This window comes from Colius striatus, chromosome 3 (assembly GCF_028858725.1).
Source record: "Colius striatus isolate bColStr4 chromosome 3, bColStr4.1.hap1, whole genome shotgun sequence".
Lineage (NCBI taxonomy): Eukaryota > Metazoa > Chordata > Aves > Coliiformes > Coliidae > Colius > Colius striatus.
Window position 1 is genome coordinate 92,852,560 of NC_084761.1, and position 23,994 is coordinate 92,876,553.

Here is a 23,994-nt window from a genome sequence, read left to right on the forward strand (position 1 = left end):
CTTCTTAGTTTTCCCAATAAATTGGAAAACAGAAAAGTGCTGTTTTCGAGCTAAATTGATTGTGAAAACTGCAGACAGACACATAGTTCACACTTACTTCATGAGCCATAATTATTGCAGAAGTGATTAGTGCATGTTGTGCTTCTTGGGTCTCAGAAATGACTTTTTTTTTCTCTCCAAGAAGTGTTTTATGCAATTAATGGCAGCACGGTGGGGCAGTGATGAGGACTCAGCTTCGTGGCAAACTCTGGTTTAAGCGGGATTCAGAGGATGTGTGTGTGGACCTGAGTGGTTGCACCATCTCCAATGCATCTGCTGGCTAAAGCCAAAATTAAGGGTGAGAAGAGCACAGGCACATGGAGGCACTGATATGTATTTTTAATGAATATGGTTGTGACTGGAGTACAGTCACACAGATTGCTAAAAGCAAGGAGCTGAAATAGCCACATCATAGAAAAGCACTGTTGTCTTATACCGACTGTGTTTCATTCTTCTGTAAGGCATAGGTATGCCAGGCTGAACAAGAAGCTTATGCTGGAGCTCAGGGGGAAAAAGAAAAAGAGTTTATGACCTTTGGAAGAAGGGACAGCAACTGAAGAGGAGTACAGTTTGGTTCTGAGGTTATGCAGAGGGAAGATGAGAAGAGCTGAAGCACAATAAGAACTGAAGCTGGGCACTGCTGTAAAGATAATAGAAAGAGTTTCTATAAAAGCAACAAAAGTAAGGCTAAGGAGAATCTTCATCCTTCAATGGATGTGAGGGCAAACATAATGACCAACAATGAGGAAAACACTGAGATACTTAATGCCTTCTTTGCCTCAGTCTTCAATAGTAAGATCTGTTGTTCTCTGGGTACCCATCCCACTGAAAGACAGGGGCAAGGAGCAGAGTGAAGTCCCCCTAGTCCAAGGGGAAAGGATATGCGACTGGCTGCTCTACCTCGACACACGTCTGTCCTTGGGGCTGGATGGGATCCACTTGAGGGTGCTGAGGGAGCTGGTGAAGTGCTCACCAAACCACTTTCCATCATATACCAGCAGTCCTGGCTCATTGGAGAGGTCTCGGAGAACTAGAGGATGGCAAATGCGATACCTATCTAGAAGAAGGGCCAGAAGGAGGATACTGTCTTCAATTTGGGGCCCCTCACTGCAAGAAAGACACTGAGGTGCTGGAGCATGTCCAGAGACAGGCAATGAAGCTAGGGAAGGATCTGGAGCACAAGTCTGATGAGTAGTGGCTGAGGGAGTTGGAGGTGTTCAGTCCTGAGAAGAGGAGGCAGAGGGGAGACATGATCACTCTCTACAGCTACCTGAAAGAAGGCTGTAGCAATGTGAGGATCAGTGTCTTCTAAGTAATGAATGAGAGGACATGGGGTGAGGTTGTGACAAAGTAGTTTTATAGTGGGCATTAGAAGGAACTTGTTCCCTGAGAGGGCTTAGACACTGGCACACGCTGCCACAGGAGGTGGTGGATGGAGTCCCCATCCCTGGAGATACTGCAAAGCCATGTAGCTGAGGTGCTAAGGGACATGGGTATGGAGTCTTCTTCCTTGGAGGTCTTCAAGACCCACCTGGACAAGTTCCTATGTGACCTGATCTAGATGGACCTGCTTCTGCAGAGTGGTTGGACTAGATGATCTCTAAAGGTCCCTTCCAACACCTACCATTCTATGATTCTATGATACTCTTTTAGAGGGGTGGTTGGTTCTTGGAACTCACACAGAGTTGCACATCACTTTTGAGGCTGTAGTTCGCTACCCTGCCAGTGTGACAGTAGTTTCCAATGGCAAAGCTTTCCATCTTGTTTTTATTAAGGCATGTTTTGTTTCTGTGATCTTCATTTATCTGTAATCCAAAATGACTGTGCGATTGTGCTGTTGCTATGATTTTTTACAGACCGTTATTATTGTTCTTGTGACGTTCACAGTCATTTTGGCAAAGATTTTCTATTTACGACTGCATCGTTGGTGAAGATGATGACAGATACCCATTAGAAACATCTCTATTGAGAGAGCTTTTCATTGACAAACATGTCCTAAGCTAACTGATTCATAGTCCTTTTAACATGTGTTTGTTTTTATCGCTTTTGTGTACCACTAACTTTTTTAACCAGAACACCAGCAGTGCTAACTCAAGACACCCTGCAAAGCTCTAATTTATTGCATCTTCATGGTTTCCTGAGATAAATTTGTCAGATGTTTATGAATCCTGGTTCTGAATGTAGTATAAACATCAAGACGATTATTTTCTAGTGAAAATAATTTGCTATTTGGTAGAAGCAATCAATAACGTGCAGGTACACAGTGTCTGGGTTTCATCAGTCATTCATTCTTGTTCTGCTGTGTTCTTGTTGGCCAGATCAAGAAGTTCAGAAATAATTTTTCATTACATATCAGCCTAATGTCCCATGAATTTCTACAATTGTACTGTATTAACTAATTGAGACCATAATCTAGTGCTAGAAAAGAGATAATAGAAAGAGAATGTAATAAATACCCATAAAATAGCCTTCCAGTAGAGAAAATGGACTTGGAATCTCTTTATTAGTATTTGGCTCACTCCTTCAGATACGAATGTGCATGCACAACTGTGCAAAATTAGAATTCATTTTGTCATGCATCCATGTGGGTGTTCTCAGTTTCTGTAGAGAAGAGATTACATTTGCCACTGTAACTCTCTGTGTAGTAAGGAGAATATGTAGTACAACTTGTTTAGGGCAGAATGAAGTAAAATTATACTGTCATATTCTTACATTTCTGGTCGTGTAAGCTCCTCAAAATTCTATTTTGCAATTATCTTGATTATTTAAATTCTTTGAATGTCCTTGTGAGAGGGAGATGCCGTTCTTTCCGGGTGAAATTATTTAGCTGTTTCTTTCTTCAGTTAATGTAGGGGGAGAAAATCAATATAAAAGATAATATTTTAGCATTACTTGATCCTAGGGTCTTATTTGATTCCAGCATAGCAGGCTAAGTAGCAAATGCTCTTAGCAATTGTTTCTGTTAGTGGAATTTTGAAAGCACTAAGAGAAATCTTGATCCATGGAGACAGTACAATAATTCACATTGACATATTTTCCCTGCTTGCCACAGGGCAAGTGGAACTATTAATGCTCCTATACAAAACCTTTTTCTCCTTTTCTCTTTTTTTTTTAAGAGCAGAACAGAAACAGTGTTCATCATAAGAGTGGATTATATGTAAAAATTTAGGCTACCCTGCAGCTATAAAAGGGAACGAGGTTCAGAAAATTTCCTATCAGTCTATATTTGCTTGTTAAAAAAACAGAGCCCCCCCCCCTTTGTGCCATGAATATACATACACATATATATGTATTTACATTGTGGGGATTTTGCAGTGTGTTGGAGGTTTGATGGTTCTTTTCAGGCAAGAAGGCATCTCTGGGGTCAGGGAGCAGGTAGCAGTGATTGTAAAATGAGCTGATTGAATACTGTGTGTACACATGAACTGATGTGAACAAAACAAATGTTGTGTGAATCCATTCTGTGCCCCACGACGTACAGTCAGCGCCCAATGGAGACAGCCGTTCCAATCATGTACACACAAGGAATATTTGTTAGCCATTGTAGTGTTTTGCCTGCAGCTTTCAGAGACCCAATTTTATCTTCCCTTAAGCAGCAGAAATGATGTCAGTGTCAGCGTGGCACTTGCTTCTTTGGATGTTTCAAGAACTGAGAAATTGAACCATTCATTGATCAATAAAGATTTATGTAAAGTACATAGAAATTTAAGCAGTTTCACCCACTTAGCACAATAAAACCATTTTTGAAATGAGCTACAGATACAAGCTCTTGAAGTTTGTTGGTTAGATGATCAGGAAATAATAGGTGCCTGCTAATAATGCCAGGAACAATAATTACACTGTGAGAACTAGTAGTGATAGATGACCAAATACATATCTTGTCAATGCGCATCACATTGGCTGTATGTTACAGAAACCTCCATGTGCTATTAGATTAAAAGTTAACCAGAACAAATTTTTACATAAATTAGTAAACAATTTCATTTGTGTCCTTTCCATCTGTCTTCTCCCCTGCCCCTCCCCCCTCCCCCTTTCTCTTTTTTTAAGAGAGCCAAGAGACCAGGCTTAGGTCACAAATGAGATGAGTTTGATGACCTCAGCCTACAGCCTTGCAGACATCTGTCTCCACCTCAAAACGTCCATAGATTTTCACACAATTGGAGATGTCTTGTCAGATCCAGGAATAGACTGAGGAGAGCACTTAACTCTGGTTGTGATTATAAAACCTCAAGAAATAAAAAATCATCCCTTCCCTCTCAGTATTTGATGTTTAGTTGAAGTTACAGTACAGTTATGGTGCTTAACAGGCAAAACACTGAAAATCCTCTTTCTGAACCAAGGTAGGGTGGGGCTTTATTCTCTTTAGAGTAGTTACTGTGTTCGTGAATTATTGTTCATTCCCCTCCTGTGGTTGTTCTTTCTGACATGGGTTTCTCTGTAATGTAAATCGTGTAGGTGCAGCCTCTGGGAAAGACAAACTTTAGCCTTTCTGGGTCATGTCTCTCGGAACCCACTTTAGTTAGAGACTGGCAGAACACAGTAGTACCCAAACTATTCTCATTTGTTTCCATGTCTTTCAGGGAAAGCTAATTAATTATTTATACATTATCTATATACATTTACTTATTATTACAGCTCAGTTGTCTTTAGCCTCCGCTAGTTAATTTAAAGTACATTTCTCCTAAGGTAACTTCATCATCTCTGATGTAATTTGTACTGTTCATAAGGCATATAAAATCATTTTAATTAAGAAACCAATCTGTTTGCGTGGAATTATTTCCCTTTTTGAGTATGTCTGCTGAGCTTTATGCTTCCCGAGGTGATGTACGAGCCTGTACTGTGATCATTCTTCCAGATATGCAAAGTAGTAAAAGCTGATTCTAATATCAGTGACACTTCTGCTGGTCATAGGAATAAACAGGACCCGAATAAAACATGAGAGTTTGAAGCAAGTTAAAAAGCAGGGTTTGTTTACCCTAAGATGTTCTCTAGAACTACGTAATAAAATTGAAAATGTTGAAATTCTTGATTGCATCAGTGTGGCAGGTTTTTAATTGCTTACTGTGTTTCCTGTGACCTGGTAGCTCAAATGGCACATCAGTGTAGTGAAAAATTCTAGTTCATTACTGAAAAGCGGTTTTAGATACCCTGCTTCATAAAAAAGGCAGTATGTGTTAAGAGATTGAATAATTGTCTTGACAAAATAAATGAAAACAACCTGTAAAGAGTAAGATAAGTAAAGCAGTACATTCGTTGAAACACATTTCAGAAGTTGATGTGATGTTCCAAATCCTCTTCTATTCAGTAGCCTTTTCTAGGAAATTTACCTTTCAAAACCATCATTGAAAGTTCTTTTCCTCTATTGTCATGCGCTTCGTTTACAGTTCATGATGAACTCTTCGTGGGCTTTGTGGAGAGAGACCTGGGAGTTCTGGCTGACAGCAAACTAACCCTGAGCCAGCAATGTGCCCTCGTGGCCAAAAAGGCCAACGGCATCCTGGGATGCATCAAGAAGAGTGTGGGCAGCAGGTTGAGAGAGGTTCTGCTCCCCCTCTGCTCTGCTCTGGTGAGGCCTCATCTGGAGTCCTGTCTGGAGACAGGGGTCCCCAGCTCAGGGAACTGCTGGAGATAGGCCAGTGCAGCATAAGATCTTTCTTATGAGCAAAGGCTGCGGGAACTGGGGCTGTTTAGTCTGGAGGAGACTGAGGAGGGATCTCATTAATATTTACAAATATCTAAATGGTGGGTGTCAGGAGGTTGGGGCATTGTTTTTTTCTGTTGTATCCAGTGACAGGACAAGGGGTAATGGAAAGAAGCTGGAACACAAAAAGTTCCATTTAAACATAAGGAAAAACTATTTCACTGTTGAGGTGAGGGAGCGCAGGGAGTGTGGAGGTTCCGTCTCAAAACCCACCTGGACGTGTTTCTGTGACCTGATCTAGGTGGACTTGCTTTGGCACGGGGGATGGCCTGGATGATCTCTAAAGGTCCCTTCCAACCCCTGCCATTCTGTCATTCTGTGAATGTCATTGTGGACGACAGACACTGCAGAGGTCTCAGCCCAGCTGCCCTGCCAGCGCCTGCCAGCCACAACAGCGACTGCCATTCTGCTGTCAAGAGTCATGGGCTTTGTGCGATTATGGATTTCCCAAAAGACACTTGTAGGACCACAGTTGTGTGTTGCTGTGATACAAATTCAACAAACCATCCGTGTCAGATAGTGCCGTCCTGCTTAGAGGAGTTGAACCGTTGCAAAGATGAGGGTTTAAAGGAGATTTTCATGTGATATCTCTGCAGCATTATTTTTCAGGTAATATGGCAAGGTTTTGGAAACTTCATCCAATAATCTTTATATAATACCATCCTATCATAATGTGCAGTGCTGCCTTTGTAAATTGAGGTATTCAGCAACAAATATCAATCTGTTGATACTGATTATCACGTATTTGAACCAACTTTCTTCTGTTATCAATTCTAAGTTATAGGAATAGAAGTAGTACAATCAGACAGTATTTATGCCAGGATAAGGGTCCACTCCTCTCTTTCCATTCTGCAGCAAGACAAAGGGAGTTTTTTCAGTATACAGAAAGTTCCCATCTGACTGTGTAAGCCTGCACATAAACTGACACCTTTTAGGATTTGAGTTGTACCTTAAGAGTCTTGCAAAGGGCTAAGGATTTCTTGATTGATTTTTAAATCTTGAGAATGGGAAGTCAAAAAGTTGCACAAGAGCCTTTATTTTGAATCAGAGAATGGTAGGGGTTGGAAGGGACCTTTAGGGATCTAGTCCAACCCCCCTGCAGAAGCAGGGTCACCTAGATCAGGTCGCATAGGAACATGTCCAGGTGGGTCTTGAAGACCTCCAAGGAAGGAGCCTCCACACCCTCCCTGGGCAGCCTGTGCCAGGGCTCCCTCACCTCAACAGTGAAATATTTTTTTCTTATATTCAAATGGAACTTTTTGTGTTCCAGCTTCATCCCATTACCCCTTGGTTTTGGTTTAAGAAAATAAAGCAGCACCTCCCAATAACTGCCTGTAAAATGTTTGTTAGAAAATATATACACATTAGGAAGGGTATAAAAATAACAGGATGTTGATAGATATAGGGAGGCAGAAGAGATGTGTTTCTGTGGCAATGGGGCACGTGTTTTACTTGGGAAACCTTGCTAGTGTCTTTTTACTGTTCTGAAATCATCGACCACTCACTGCTATGGATCGCCTGGCCTGTATCTTGTTCCATATGTCGTAAATATGGAATTGATTTTCACTGCCCATATCTTTGCTGCTGTTTGTCTCCACTCTAATTTTCCTGTTTTCTTAGAGCACAAAGGGCTGTTCATGGGGATTATGATTAGTTTTACATATTTAATAGGATGCTTTTCTTATTCTATTTACAAATTTCTGGATATACTGCTTTTACAATGAAATGAAAACAAAACATCCAGTTAGAGCTTCCAGTTTTTATCATAACCCATTAAATTCTCTAATAGTTATCTATAGGCAGTTTTAACTGTGTTTATACAAATGTGTTCAGGTTTTTTGATATGCAAATGTTTTATGTAGTATGTTACAGCTGCTGTGCAAAGTGCAAGTTAACTGAAGGTATTTGAAGTGCTTGACTGATGGTGTACAGATGCTGACAAATGTCATGGTGTGGCATGACCAGCTTTTAATTGTCTGTGGATGTGATCAGTGAAAGACAAGGTGCTGCCAGGGAGATGTTGTGTGTCTCAGGAGTTGGTGGGATGATTCACTAGAGGTCACTTTTTGCTCGGTAATGAACCATTCTCTTAGCTCGAGGTGATAGTGGAGTGCTGGTAGTGCAGTATTTCATGAGGGCACAAAGCAGCATTCAATTTAGGAGAGGATGGAATTCAAGACTGATAATTAGTAATCATCTCAAATTGGAGAAAGCAGGAGAGTTCACTTTAACGTCATAAATCTCTATAATCACAGTGTGTGGTTGTACTTAAGGTCCTTGACAGCAAAGGGACATTTTGCTTTTTGCATCCTTTAGTATCCTTGCCAGTTTGTCAGATTGGTGAGCCTCATGGTTGGCTTGAGAGAAAAGTCTCTAAAATGCTCAGTGAGGAGTTGATTTGAGTGCATACCTACCTTTATTTTTCCTGAGAGGGTCTGCAGCATTGTAGTACATGTTTCAAACAAGGAAGTATGACGTTCTGTGTGCCACCCGGTGAATGAGTGACATTTATAAGTGCAAATATCATTGGAAACTTTAAAAGTTATCTCTGATACAACTGTAACTTCTTTTCCTGGCTACTTGTTGAGCAACTGTGACAAAAATAAGATGCCAAACATCAAGCAAGGGAATTGAAGAGGTAGTAGAGGGTAAGACAGTGAAAATAACATTGCAGCACAGAGGCTGCTGAGTTACTGCCAGCCAAGGTTGGTGTGAACGTACAACATCTAGAGATGCCTCTGCTTCTGCTTTAGTATGGTGCCAGGCCCAGGATAATGAATCCTACTTCTGAACAGATAATCACCTCACATTTGGAGTAAAGCTGGCAAATTCCAACTGCTTATGGCTTCAGAGCTGGAGCAGACATCAAGCCTCCAGCCTGAGCATCTCTCTCCTTCCTTCTGGAAGCGGTGTGGGCAGTAGCCTGCCCTTGAATATGTGTAGGTGAATGTGGCTTTTGCATGTTACTTCTGACTTTGTTTTTCTACATCTGTCAAGTTTCTCAGCAGGCTGTCTTACGACTGAAGTCAGACTCACAACAACATGTTCACTCAGGACATCCACTAGTTCTGCTTAGGCCACTGGCTGGTTAATTATTCCCTGTAATACCTGTGAAATTACTACCACCAAACAGGTTGTTGAATCTACTACAAACTTACAGGTTTCAAGCCATTCATTTGGCTTTAATATGTACATCAGTTTCTTTGCATACAGAATGCAGCATCACAAAGAGTATCTGGTTTTACTTACAATTTTAAAGAGACAATCAGATGTCATGACTATTTAATATGGGTCTGAGCCTACTGCCCTTAATCATTTAGCAAATAATACTCTGCTTCAAGGCCACACCCAGACTGATTTAAAACTCAAGAAGTAAATTACTACTCAACAGTAATTTGCTACAATCCAGTCCTATAAAAGTAAATGCAGAATGTTGTTATGCTGGTTCATTCTGTTGGAAGTGTATTGCAGTGTAGTTTTTAATTGATTTTTTTGGTATAATATATGCCAAATACTTTGTCTGAGCACCTTGGGAGACAGCTGGATTGCTGGTGTCCCCCTCTGATTGAGGGGCTATCCACTGTCCATGTAATTGTGTCAGTAGAGAAAAGACTCCATTAGTAAGGGCCTCAGCATAGTATCTCCACAACATTCACAGGTTGAATGAGCTCCGAGATTTCAGACAGGTGAGAAGGGAAAAACCTTCCTCTGGGTTACTAACCCACTTTTTGATCCTTCGTGTTCCTGGGAAGACAGATTGTGCCGCTTCTCCTTTACCTTGTCCAATGTCAAATCCCCAAAGAAGCCCTGCCAGCACGGAAGGGAGCCAGCCATATGGGGCAGGTTGCAGTTGTTCCCTTCAGGTCTGGATTTATTCCACTGTGAACAGATGGACAATGGCTGACATCCACTAATGGTTCTCCATAGGTCTCTTCTGCTGTTCATCTCTGTCTTCTTTTTCTCTTCAGCCAGAACACAGACCTTCTTGAAAACGGTCTGTTAACTCCTCCTGACTACATGGAAATTGATACCGCTCCTTTAACGATAACCAGAAATGCAGAGGATTTAATTCCACCCTGGTTCTTGTGCTTTTAGCACTTGTATGAAGAGGGTGAGATCAAGAAGAAAATCCCTTAGTCACTTAGTACAGATAATACGAGAGGAGAGAAGGGTTTTGTGCTCACTGGTTTGAAGGGAATTTATTCTTCCATTCATTCAGCGCACTGCAAGCTTTTTCACTTCTGTATGGCTGGTATGTCCAGCATAGCACCAGTATAGCATTCTGAGAATGGAGCAATGCACATTTGGCATTTCAAAAATGACTTTTGAATGTTTGACACAGCTGAGCTTCTTGTTCATTAAGTGGAACTTGAAGGCTTTGATCCCTCAGCAAACCTTTCTTTACAGCAGATGAAGGTCCTCTGTTTTATTTCGTGCTTATGATGACCACCACTTCTTGAAGATGAGGCATTTCCCTTTTGTTCAGTTATTCTGGGTTTTTTTTCCCATTTTCCCCTCAGAACCTGCTGAAAAGTATTTCTATAAAATAGCCTTTCTCTTTCACATCAAGCAGAAGGCATTCACTTCCTGCAGCGGGGAGTTTCACACAGGGGAAGTTATACATTGGGAAAAAAAAAAGCAGCTCTAATTAAAATATGCAACTGTAAAATGAAAGTAGGCTGATCTCCCCGAGTGTGTTTTATAAACAAATGCTTTTTGGGATCTGTGCAAAAGAATTAAGGAAAGATTTAAATCCAAACACGATCTTCTTTCCAGATTGTAAAGAAATGGTATTGACTTATTTTGATTAGACATTTTAAAGATCTATTTTTAGACTGAAATTTAAATGTTGGACCTGCTTTATCCAACCATTCTTTTCTTCAGACGTAAATCCGTTTCAGGCTCTCCTAATAGCATCTGCAAGATTTACTGTTGACAAAAGTTAAGATATTCCATTGAAATATAATCTTACATAATGATGAAGAAAGGCATAAAGGTTTTAAAATGATGGCTTGAAAAGCTGTTCCAATGGGTGACGTGTGTTTGATGCTGAGGCAAAAACACGCCTGGAAGAGCAAGGACACTCAGCTATGGCAAACTAAAGAAAACCTTTGAGTACATGGTCTGAGTAACTAGATGTAAGAATATTGTCAAACGCCATTATTCACTTTAGGGAGCATTCAACATGTATCTTGGCTCGTTGCTTAGATGATAACAACAGCAAAACTTCCTCTTTCAGTATCTTCAAAGTCACATCTGCTAAAGATATCGTACCCTAATGTGTTTCATTTGTGAAAGCCCAAGGTCATGCCCTTATGGCTAGACATTCTGAGGGGAATAAAACTTCTACTTAAATGATACATATGGCTGTTAACAGATACACTTAAAACAATGTATTTACTCTTCAGCACATGTGCTCCTCCAGCTGACTCTGAAGAAGCCAAGAAACAGTTTGGGGGCTTTGAAAAATGCCATAATTCTTTGTGTGAAACACAGAAGATAACTCAGCTGTGTAATGTTACTGGTAAACAAAGAATTGTTGCAGTGCCAAACTGTGATAAGAGGAAGGGGACTGTTACATTTTGTGGAAGATTTACTTGCACTGTAGCTGTACAAGGCATGGTCTGAAAGATGTGAAGGTGACTGAATGTTTAGTGACCCAGAGGTGAGCAGAAAATAGGAAGTAAAAGGGATTGGGGTGGCCTAAGGCCTGACAGGAGTCAGCTGGGCAGCTGCTGGATTTTCTCACGTCCAGCCTAAAATCAGGCCACTGCAAACCATGTAGGGGAGAATGCTCAGACTCCAGGCCAAAGGGAGTGTGATTTTCTTAAACAGAAAGAGCATGGCATTGTGTTCTGAAGGAAGGCTTCAATCGCTCTTGGGTTATTTCATTTTCTTTTCCTTCCTGAGCATCTTCATAGTTTATTCTCTTAGAGCAGGTGCCTTGTGGCAGCTGTCAAAGAACAGGGTGGAGAGACCTTTCGACAGGGGTCAGATAACCTCTCTCCTTCAGCAGGTGCAAATCAGCTTTCCACTACTGAAAGGAACACAGTAGGTCTAGTTAGGATCAGCTTGAGGATCCAGCCCTTGATGTTTTTTCACAGGAGACATGAATCTGTGACGTGTGTGCGCCGGGAGGGAAATAAGCCCAGCACAGCCTCCAGCCTGCCTATTTGTTAAGTCTGCATACAATCAGAAAGGAAAAAGAGCAAGCATATGAATCCCTTCATGAAGAAGCGTAGAGAATACCAAACTGCAGTATTAATAACCTCCTGTTATTGAATACTCCATCTGTTCATCATGCCAACTTATCCTCACTTAGAGCACTCCCCTTGTCATAATATTTTGTACCACACTCCCCTCCCTCCTCGAAGCAGCAGTTCCAGTTTAGAACTAAACATTTGCCCAGTCATGTAACCCCACTGAGGAAATGGTCTCATTGCCTCTGTTTATGTTTCTCTAGAAGGAAAAAAAAAAGTAACCAAAGCCTTCATTTCATTTCTGAATTTTAATTTTCCACTATTATTTCTTCCTTGAGCTCCTTCCATATCCACATTGGTATTCACAGATATTTCACTTGCAGTTTGAGCATGTTCTCTATCCCTAATGCTCATTCCTGCTGATACTTTGCCACATGGCAACTTAGTCAAGAAAAACAACAACAAAATCATGATTTTCTTCTTTCAGCTTTGATATGTGTATATTTTGACATTTGCTAACATCTATAAATGGCAATAAAGTGGTTAACCACTTTAAAGGGATTAAACCCTAATTTGTTTATTTATACCAACCCCACATGAGGTGCTTGGCTAGATGCTGCCCTAGTGATGCACAGTGAGAATCCAGGGAAACTGAATTGTTTGAGGGATGTCTGAGACGTCTATACTGAGCCACAAAAGGCTTTCCCATGAACATAGGAAGAAAATCAAGAAAGGCAGAGGCTGTAGAAACTTGTCGTGGGAGTTACCTCCTGATCCTCTGGATCCTGATCCATGAAATGGACACTACCTGTATAACGATAGAGAAAAACAAGTTATTAGGGGGGTGGAGCCAAATTGCTAAAGGCTGCCTGTAAGCTAAAATCCTTCACTTGTGCCCTTCACTTCCTCAAATCCACACAACTTGGAGGCTGAACCCACCCTTTGTAACCTTTGGGTTCAAATATTCCCCTCTTAAACAAACAACCCACCCTCACCGCAGGAAATGCAAGCCTGTGACAGAAGAGACGATCAACTTCTCGTATCTGGCATGTCACTTACCAGAGTGAATTACTAATGAATGCTGCCCAGGCATCCCTGTAACTATTTGTACTAGCTACCGCTAACATACCCATTACCACGGGTGCCTTAAGTATTGCAGAATCTTGCAGAATCAAAAAAAAACCACGCAAAAAACGCTCTAAAATCTTCCCATCTACCCCCTCCCTTTCCGTACACTCGTTTTTAAGAAGCACCCACGGTCCCAGGAGCTGAGCAGTGCACTCAGTCAGCAGAATTAACTCTCAGGTCATCCCGCAAAACGATTACAAACGTGCGAGAGGAGGTACCGAAACTCAGCGCAGGGAGCCCGGCATGGAGTGAGGCGGCGGCACGGAGCGATGGAGCCCGGGCTCGCTGCCCCTCAGGCGGGGCACGCCGCGCTGCTCTGGGGCGGCCCCACGCTGCCCCTCGGCGCGGCCTGGCGGCCCGGCGGCCCTCGCCTCCACCTCGGTAAGAGCTCTGCCACCCCCCTCCGGCGGAGGAGAACCCGGCCCCTCCTCACAGCCGAGCTCAGAAAACAGCGCGGGCAGCTTCGTTTTATCAGAGGGTGACCTGTGGTGTTCTCCCTCTCCTCCCTCACGTCGTTGTCTGAGGGGGCTTCGTGTCCCCGGGCAGCCCGGGGCCGTTTGCGGTGTAAGCGCTGACAGGAATCGAGCGTTTGCTCTCGGGAAGGGGGTGGTGGGGGGAAGGCAAAAAGAAAAGCCCCCAAAACGGTGTTTTTCACTGGCGAGGCTCGTGTGTGGGGAGGGGGCGAAGGAGCGAACACCCTGCCTGTGCCCGGCCGCCGCTCCGCTGCCCGGCCGCGGAGGAGAGAGGCGGCTGCGCATACGGCGTAAAAGTTTCTCAGATGTCTGGAGCTGGAGCCGCCGAAACCGATTTGAGGAGAGGAGAGGAGGCGAGGTGGGCGCGGGGAGGCCGGCGGCGGGCGCGGGGCCATGGCGGCGCTGGGGCTCCCGCACCCCCGTCACCCGGGCGAGGCTGGGCCGGGCCGCGCCGGGCCGCCGTCAGCTGACCCAGCCGGACGCGGGGGCGCCCGCACTGACTTTTGTTTTGCGTCCGCCGCCGCAGCCGCGGCAGGCGAATGGCGGGCTCTCGGGGGGATGCCCGTGTGGTGGCACCCCGGAGAGAACGAGGGGGGCTGGGGTTTGAGCGCTGGCGGTACACACCGGGTTGGGACCCAGATCTCGGCCCGGGCTCCGCTTTCGACAGCACAGAGGCAAAACACTTAGTTTCAACAAGCAGGCGTTACCCTCCTGAGGAGGCGATGGGAGCAGGGCTGTGTGTGGAGGCGGCCGAGCCACACCGTGGGGGCACCTCGGGGCTCAGGCCGCGGGGCTTCCGTGCGGCCGTCGGGTACTAGTGGTGCGCTGATTTGGTGCCATCGCGCGGTATCGGCACGGCTGAATCGGCCCTTTTAGTAACCCGTGTGTGGGGCAGGTCTGGGCGTTCACACGGGGCTGGGAGCTGCGGGGTGGGCGCCCCAGGCAGCTGCGGAGGTGTCCCGGAGGCGCCTCAGCCGGCCGTTAACACGGTGGGGCTTTCGCACTGAGTGACCGAAGGTGAGGGCCGAAAAGGGCCCGGCCCTGGGCAGCTTAACGGGAATGTGCGGGGGCATCCCCGATGGGAACGAATGTCAGTATTTGGCTGATTTGGTGCTTTTCGTCTAAACTCGCCGTCGTTTGGTGTGAGCCTCAGCTCTGCCGCTTCTTGGTGGCAGCACGGGGACGGTTTTGGGCCTCGAGTGCGGCTCCGAGGGATCGGTGGCACAGGAGGCGCCGAACCTCACGCTCATTCGGAGCCAAAGTAACGTGTTCTGAGGGTCTCTTGTTTTTCATCCCTGGTAATTTATAAGGGGGGAAAGCCTCAGTTAAACCATAATAAACCACGAGAAGTGCTGATGTTTTGGGATAGCACCAAGGGTGCTGAATGCAGCTAGAGGTAAGTTTCTTGAACTTTAAACAAAACACGACAATGCAGAAGTGGCTACGTGGGTTCCTAAAAGCAGCTCCAGGTTTCGGTGCTCGGTGACAAAACGCCGGCGAGCCGAGCGGAGCGGTCAGGCTTTAGGCCCTCCTGCGCCCGCCCCACTCTCTTTCTTTCTTCGGTGCTTTGCCTAGAACCAGGAGATCGAGCCGGGGCGCGGAAGCCCCGCCCGCGGTGGCGGCGGCGGAGGCAGCGGCGGCCGCGGCCGCTCCCCCTGCCCCCCCCCCCTCCCCGCCCTCGCCCCCCCGCGCGCCCAGCCCCGGTGGGCGGGGCGCGTGCGCGCGGCGGGGGCGCGCGCGGGAGGGAAGGAAGGAAGGCGGGCGGGCGCGCGCGCGCTCGCGCCGAGGCGCCTCAGTTCAGGGGCGCCCACGGAGTAGCCGCCATATGCCGCGGCGGCGGCTCGCGTTTCCATTGCCAGCCTCGCCGTCGCGGAGCGGCGGCAGCCCCCCGGCCTCCTCCCCGCGGCGGGCGCGGACGTAGCGTTTTTCAATGGGAAGTTCTCACTTACTAAACAAGGGCTTGCCTCTAGGTAACGATCTCGCGTCGTGACGCGGCTGCGTCGGCCTGCTCGGTGGCGGTGGGGACCGGGGGCGGGGGGTGGGTTACGATCGGCCCCCGCCACCGCCGCGCTTTGTGTGCCCGTCACCCGGCCCCGCCGCGCCGCCCCCGGCCCCCGGCGGCAGCCGGAGCGGGAGTGCGGCTCCCCCCGCGGCCGCAGCGCCGGCGCAACTTTGCCTGGGAGCTGCTGGAGGTGGCTTGGGGGGCTTGGAACAAAAAAAATCCCCAGGAATAGGAATGAAAATTAAACGCGGGGAGGCAGGCGAGGCGCAGCCAGGCAAGGCGGCTGCGGGTGTAATTCATCCTTGAATAAAAAAGTCAGAACGGCGCTAAAACTGCATCCAGAACGTTGGTTTGGGGTGCTTTCCCCCCCTCCCCACCCCCCGGTCCCGTTCGCTCTAGAGTTGAGCGGTGCTTTGGCTTTTAACTGCAGAGAAATGCTGGTAAAGTGCCACGGCGGGGAAAGAGAGAGGGGGGAAAAAAAAAGCTGTGCTAATATTTCAATAAACAGGAAGTTTAAAAGCGGCGTTTTATTGCTGTAAAAAGTGCTTAAGGCCTGGCTGTTGAAATGATTTTGCTAAATCTGTGGACGGGTTATGTATCAGAGAGGTAAGGCTCTTCTTCCTAAATTTGAATTTCTCTTTTTTTGCCTCTTCCTTTTTTTTGTTTTTGTTTTTTGTAACGTGTGCTAGCGAATGCGTTTATGGATTGCTGCTGTTTTTTAAGGTAACATGAATAATATTATGCATGGGATGCTGTAACAGATATGCCTCCAGAACTGCTTGGCATAAATTATCATGTTAATCTGAAGGTGATTTTTTTTCCCCCCTTTTCTCCGAGACACAAGGAGACAGAATGTCCAATTCTGTTTATAAACATGACCGTTTTGTAAGCAAATGATACCAAAAAAAGGCTACAAAGCAGAGAATAAGCCTATTTACGATGTGGGTATGAGTCAGTCTGCTCTGCTGCTTTGTTTTCTTCTGAAAATTTAAATTCAAAAGTCAGGATTTCAATTGTAGTTACTGATCTCGACAGAAGAATGGTAGAAGACGCTGTTAGCAGCAGCGGATTTCAAAATTTCACCTGTTGTAACTTCAATTAAACAATTTAACGTCACCTTATATTTTAATAACTGTTGTCCTTATCAGAAAGAATGTTTGCTTTTAGGCCATGATGGAGCAGCTAAAGATAATCACCCGCTAAGTCTCATTGAAAGTAAGGAAGCATCATAAACTGAAGTGAATGCATACTTTTTCCCCCCCTCCAGTGAATTACAATTAACGATCGTATTTACGATACACATAGGTGTTTCAAGTGTGTCGCACCGATTCCTTCTCCTGGGCCTTAGAAGATGTAAATATTCTCGTTTAGCATTCAAGCCTCCTGACAAGTAGCCCAATGCCCTTATTAAAATATTTCAAATCTCATTATTTCATCCCACTACGAAGGGAACAAGAAAATACTAAGAAAAAAAGAAAATGGGTATAAATAATTTCAGTTGTAGCTTGCAATCTCTTTGAGCAAGGCTTTGAAAAGCTCTATGTTTTGTAAAGAAAAAGGGTTACAAAGCTCACTATAAAGTAGGCTACGCTGGTAGAACGATAATTGTCCAGTGCATCTCTTTGTTCTGTGTTCTTATCTGTTTTATCTATTTTTAGCTGTGCATCGGTGAAGCAGGCATGTAAAATTAGCAGCCCAAACTGCTCAGTTTAGTGTATTTTATAACACTGCTCTTTATTGACCCCCAAAGGCAGCAAGATTTCAATATTGCAGTTCTTTAACGTTTGACAAATAATATCCTCCTTGGCTTATTATTATGTCAGCCATCCCGAGAGTAAGCTGGTGACAAAATATTTTGTCCGTTTGCCATTCACGGGTCTATTTCACACCAAAATGGAACAAGCCGCCCCCTGCCCCCAACCTGCCACAGTTCGAACAAGAAATAGATTGGTGGGTTTTTTTTAATGTGGTGACTGCAGTTCCTAAACAGATGAGAGAAATTGAGAGTTAAAATTGTTTCCCGCTTCTTGTCATTGGTAATGTAAATTAATACTTGGGATGTTTGATGGCATCAAGGGCATAAATTACTGCAGTCAGTGGTGTGTTTTCTGTCCTTTTGTAAACCCCCATCCCCAGCCTCCTCCTGATAAAGTAGATCTAGTATTTCTTAACCAAGGAACGTGTTACTGTGTTTCTGAATTGGCAGATAAAAGAGTAATAACCCCGAGAGTTGCTGCAGTCATGCTCAGTAGAAGAGTTTAGACAATGAAACTATTTTGAAATGGAACTACTACAGTCACCTTTGTCTTTTTTTCAGTTGAGTCTTGTCACACATAGTTAAGGAGTAGCTCGAGCGCAGTTTTAGAGCACACAATGTACTAGGTATCAAAAGCTCATCTTCCTAAATATTGTATACACTGTGATGCTTTATCATAAAGTGGAGTCCCTGCTAGCCTGACAAAAAGAATTGCAGGTGCCCTTAGTGTTTGTCAGTTTGGTTAGCTCTTGACTTGTCCTTCTGTATTGTAAAGATAAATAGCATCTGCCCTCTGTTAAGAAAATGTGTGATGCTTCAATTTACTAATCTCTCTGTTTCTAAGAGTTATTGTTTTATTTGCAATGTAAACAGTGGTAGTACTTAGCCAAAAGGGTGATCTGAGAGATTAGGATTAGCCTGGGTACTGTGAAGTGTTATCATGCAGATACAGTAGTGTACTTGCTATCCCTCCTTATCAATTAAAAACATCTCCTGTGGATTGGTGACTAGGCTGAGTAGTCTTTTTTGGGGGGGGAAACAGACATAGTAGTACCTGTTATAGTACCTGTTTATATGAATACCATTAGAATGAAAAACAAAAAAGCCAAAAGCTTATTTTACTAGAAAATAGTTTGAACAGCAGAAAGAGTGTGGACAGTTGCAGATTTAAATGTTTTTTTAAATAAAGACACTGAGAAGCAACACAGTCCTTAATTTGCTCAGGTAAAATGTAAGGCTTATCAAAACTATGCAAATATTTTGGACTACAGTTGCTTGTTGCCATTTTGTCTTTGCTTAACCTTCCATGCATTTGCAATAACTGTGTTTCTCAAAGGTTATCTGGAGAGGTTGGCTACTTGTGTGTTACAGACCTGACTTTAAGAGCAATATTTAGGTTTGCGCCTCTGAAGCCAGCTGGGAACATTGATGAGGTGATACTCTCCAGCATGTGTCAAGCTTTCAAATCCCATAGCAGTTGGCACTACAGCAACATAGCAGCCTCATCTGAGGCTCCCTAACCTTCTGGCCCCGTAATTATTTATTTAGTGAGAGAGTAGAGATGGAGTTACACTTTTAATACATGTCCTAAAACTTAAGGTGAGGATAAAAGTTGTAGTACATAGCCCTTTAGCCTCAGTTCCTCTGCCGCACGTGCTTGCTCACTGCCAGGCAGCAGGGCAGCAGATTTACTGTTTGGGAAGACAAGTTCCCAGTTGCGTTTTTGGGTCTCTTTCTTCCCTACTGCCTTGAGAGCAAAGCTGATGATTTATTTTACTCTTTATATTGATGAGGGAAAATAGAGCAAATGTGCATGACAGATAAATCTAGAATTAACGTTTCCTGTTGAAATAGAACCCGTTGCGTCTTCACCAGCATTCCTCTGGGAGAACTAGAGAGATGCGTCAGCACTTCTGATTGTGTGGCGTGTTTAGGGTCTCAGGGCTATAGGATGTTTTTCCAAGGCACAGGAATCCTTACCCTGTCTCCCCAAATGATTAATGTACTCAGAAGTGTTTTGGGAATCCAGCAGCATCCAAGTGTTGGCTGGCTGGAACTGATGTATGCAGTGGTGTTGCGGGGAGGAGGAAGTGTCTGAAATTGCTTATGATGTGGAAAAGTGTCCAGTGAGTCCCTGGAGCAGACATTTTTAGGCGCCTGTGGGGCCCTATCCTTTGATGTTCGGCTTTGATTTGACGATTGAAACCAGTAAAAACTTCTTTTTGAACTCAACCAGAGACCTAGCTAGTTCCTCAAGGAATATGAGACAGCCCATGGCCTTGTCTGGTTTGGTAGCTGCTATCTGCAGCCACCTTGGGGATGGGAGTATCTGGAGCACAGCCTCCCTCAGCTGCACCCACTGCCTGAACCAAGGTCTTTACCTCTGTGAATGCTGTAAAAGTAATGAAGTCATTGCTTAAAAAGAACAACCAACCAATAGCTCACAAAGTAAAATTAAAAGAAATCACTCGAAGGAAACCTCTCCTGAAAAATACTATATATTAGATGAATAGGTTAATTATTTGTTGATGTGCAATGTGTAATGTGGTTATGTTTGCTATAGCAGAGCAGGAATTTAATTTTTAAGGAAGATGATTATAAATTAACTTGTCTCTTTCATGAAATATTTTTGTCGTTTCATCTCAAACATATCGTGTTCTCTGTATTATTATTCCATTTACTAATTACCCAGTTTGTGTCTAATCAACATAACTGAAAATTGACATTGTTTGATTTTTATTTCTTTTTCCTTTGAACTGAACATTGCGAATGCTGGGGCATATTTCACATCACTGTTTATTTTGAACTGTCATTGCTCATCTCAAAATTTTCACCTGTTATTATACCTGCCTTTTTGAGGGGCTTTTGGAGGAAGTTCCTTGCAGTGTACGTGCCAGGTACAGTCAGCCAGAAGGGATGCTCTACAGAAGGCAGGAAAAGCTGGCCTCGGGCTGGGGGCCATTGTCCAGAGTACTTGTGAAGTTGAGGGGTTCGGTTGTTTGTTTTTTTTAATAAAACCTTTTTATTTCTGTTACATATGAAGGGTTTGTAGCTCTGGTATTAAAACGTGAGGTGGTGTGAATATGTAATTTGGCTTTCTGTTAGGTATTTTAAGGCCCATTTTGATAGTTGTATTTAGAGGTCAGCGGATGTCCCTTAGCCGTGCCCAAATCACTTGCAGCGAGTTGTGTCACCAGCCGCGAAGTTACGTAAGTCTGCGCTGAAAGTTGTTCACGCTTTCTGGCTCTGTATGTATGCCAGAACTCGCCACATTACCCCTCCTCTCCTTTCAGGCTTTTTAGGGAAACTGTGATGCCAGCTCACACAAAAAGGATGGAAGCAGAGAAACGTTTTTTCCTTGACTTCAGTCACGATTCCAAATTCATGCTGGCAGTCCAAATTTCTTACTGCTGGCTGGACATTAATGGTCTTCCTGAACAGGGCCAGTATGGTTTTTTTTCGTAGATTCCATCTCCTGCTGTCATACATGGACAGGCCCTGTGATAAGAGTGGTAAGAGGCTTGTCCCGGTGGGGTACGCTAGGAGCTTTGCAATTAAACCTTATGCTCCCATGCGGAACATGATAAGAGCATAGCTGTTTTACTGCCTTTTAAACGAAGCGTTGCTTTAGCCACCTTCTGTGCTCTGTTGACACGTGACCTTCAGAAGGCAGAAGTGTTCGTAGTTGAGAAATACGGTGGGCAGCCTGGTGTTAGGCATATTTACCTAAATGTGCCTGCTCGGATGTGAAAGGGATATAGATCCTTATCCATGTTGGACAGCTAGAGCAGAGTCTGACCGCAGGCGGATAGTGGTTTAGAAAAGCTGAGTTCTAGGAGCAGCACAAGTAGGAGGTCCTGCTTACTGTTTTGCTCCCATCAGAGCCTCTGAAAGCCAGGGTGACTGCTGTTGCCACTGCTGTGTGGCGGGTTGTTCCTTTCTCCCACCCCCCAAACGTGATCAATAGGAATTAGCCCGTGGCTGCCATCAGATGACAGCAGGAATGGCAAATCCAACTCTCTGAAGCTCTCCCTGCTGCGTTCCCATTGAGCTGGATTATTTTCCCATGGCAGTAGTGTACCCCACATGCTGTAATATCCTGTACCTGGCCAGGAGAGGAACGGCCAGTGTGCCGTCCTGCATTGTGCTCAGCCAATGGAGAGCTCAGAATCAAGCCAGGAGAGAGCAGCACTGCAGGGATTTTCATCATCTTCCACTACACATGCATTATTATTTTTTTTTCCACACTGCAGAATGTCATCGTAGCCCTGGGGGGTGAGTCAGAAGTTGGGAGAATGAGCCAGAAAGGAGCTGTACTAAGCTGTGTGCTCTCCAGTCAGATGGGGCTGATGCGCAGGAGGATTTGCAGGGAGGGAGTGCTGCCCGGGGCAGCTGTTAGTCATAGGTGTAGTCAGTGAGAGGTGCTGCTGAGGACTGGCAGGCAGAAATATCTTTGCCATTGGTGCAGATGCCAGTATCTTTAATTTCTAACTGCAGAATTTCTCTTAGCTTCTGTGGGATTTTTACCTGAATATAGATTTTTCAGAGTTATCTGTTTTAAGCTGAGCTGTCCAAAATTGCTGTTTCTCCTTGTGTGTTTGTCACATGGCACTCTCCATCCCATAAAGAAAATGTATGGCTTAGCAGAAACAGTGGTGTGGAGCACTTCATTGAAATTCCCAGATGAGTCAAATTTCATTAAATGGTTGCAGCCAGTTTGTCTCTTGCTGAGTGAGTGGCTTTAGTCTTTGCAGAGTCATGCAGGACAAAAATGTTTAGCAGAGATAACCACAAGCCAGTCTCCAAACTCTTAAACTGATACTTAAATAGAGATGGGTTTTTTTTCTCTTTAATGTGTTCTTCCAGATATGTTAAACTGTTTGTTTTCAACCAGATAATGAGCATTTTCACATTTGTGGTCTACCAACCATCTTAATGTGTGTCTAGTTCTTCACTGAATAGTATTAATGTGTATCGCAACCTTTCCCATGCTGTTGATTTTCCAGTTCATGTAATCTGGTTTGCTGAGAAGTGATCTTTAGTAATTTAGTGTTGTATGTGTACATTCCCATGCTGAAGAGGACTACGTAGCCAAGTCTTTCTCTCTCAGGATACTATTCCTTGACTAAAAAAACATCATTAAGATAATGACCTAAGCCCCTGCAGCATTTTGTGTTGTGTTTTGCATCCTCACCAAATTCTCTCCTGCGTGCTATACTTCTGCTAGTCGTACTCCTTTCTTAGACCTCCTTTTGCCAGGATTATTTCTTTTATTCCTTATAACAACTTTTGGTGGGAAAGCCTGTTCATTTTGATTGGTTTGCATTAGCTTTCAGGATCCTTCAAGATGAAAAAATGCAATACCAATTTCCAGTACCTCTGTGAACCAGTTACTTGCACCTGAAGGACTCGATACCTTCACCATCGATAAAGGTTTGCAGTTAGTACTGCAGTCACTTTACTCCTTGGTTCTGTCAATTTTGTTTTGGTTTTTCAGCTCCTGTGAGACTGTCAAGGCCTGTTTGAATTGTGTTGAATTTGCTGGTAGTTCTTAATGTGGAATCTTTTCTTGTTACCCTCAAACTGTAACGGCTTCTTACATCTGCTCTACTTGAGACGTGTGGTCAGCAGTTTAGCCACGAAAGCACCACTCCTTTATGAACTTTGAACTTGGCACAGCCAGGTGGCAGATTTATTTCTTTATTTTTCATTTTTTACAAGCAAAAGCAACATCTAAGAAAATAACCTTTTATCTGCATTGAGCTGGATGTATTTCAGCCAGTCCAGTCTAGATAAAAAGAATGTCTTACATTTTTTTAGAAGCTTGTGGGAGGAGGCTGACAATAGAGGCTCCATTGTACTGTTAGAACTGAGCGTACAGGAAATCACAAATTTGCTATGACGAATGTATTGCAGGGGATTTTTAAGTTTACTTAATTCCCATAGTATTGTATGGTTCTGAAAGGGTTTCACAACACTTTGGTTGTGTATGTTGTTTGTATTTGTCAGTCCTCTGCTCAAGGCTTTCTCCTGCCTTGTCTTTGTTCAAAAGGTTTCACATTTTGAATCCATGAATCCAGATGACTTTCCTTCTTACTGTAAATACAGAGGCATACAAATACATTTGGTATTTGTCTCATGACCACTCTTCAACCATCTACAATTTAAATCTAGCATTATGTATTCAGCAGTGAGAACTATCTCCTTAGAGCAAGCACTAAAAAAGGGTTTTCAGTAGGAATTCGGAGAAACAGTAAGCTGCAGGCACAAATTTTTCCCTTTCCTAGCAGATTTTGATCTTGCAGGATGTTGAGTTTCTCAGCTCCCAGCTGATATCGTGGGGAACTAGAGTGGGCTTACAAATAGGTAGGATCCTGGCTGCATCCTACATACCAAGCCTAAGTTACCTCAGGACAACCCTTTTGTTAAAATTAGGTCCAAAGATCACTATGGCTCAACCTACAGTTGAGGAACAAGTTCTGTCACTTAGATGAAAGAACTAGGATGATGAGGACTCTCCAAAATCATGAATCTTATTTTCTTAATGGATAAAGAAAGTATAGAGCAGTACATTGCACCGAGTTGGTAATTTAGAACCTGAAGTGCTGCAAATCTTGCTGTCGTGCATTTGGTTTCATAGCTTTGCCAGCTTCTTCTGGACTTGTTTTTAAGCCTGTTAAATTGTGTTAGGGATC

At 44.0% G+C, this 23,994-nt stretch overlaps 1 protein-coding gene across 7 annotated transcripts in view; it reads left to right on the forward strand.

The window, feature by feature from the left end:
- Positions 1 to 23,994, forward strand: part of CTBP1 (C-terminal binding protein 1) — a 257,618-nt gene that overhangs the window by 174,207 nt on the left and 59,417 nt on the right. For 3 of the 7 annotated variants that reach the window (XM_061992283.1, XM_061992284.1, XM_061992282.1), the window contains exon 1: positions 15,289 to 15,511. The exons of 2 other annotated variants lie outside the window; for them this stretch is intronic. Coding sequence is in view for 1 of the 5 variants with exons in the window: in XM_061992282.1 (XP_061848266.1) it covers positions 15,472 to 15,511 (40 nt within the window). In the remaining 4 variants the exon portion in view is untranslated. Of the gene's footprint in view, positions 1 to 13,425; positions 13,450 to 15,288; positions 15,512 to 23,994 lie in introns of those variants that run through there. 2 more of the 7 variants (XM_061992279.1, XM_061992280.1) reach the window with 1 other exon arrangement.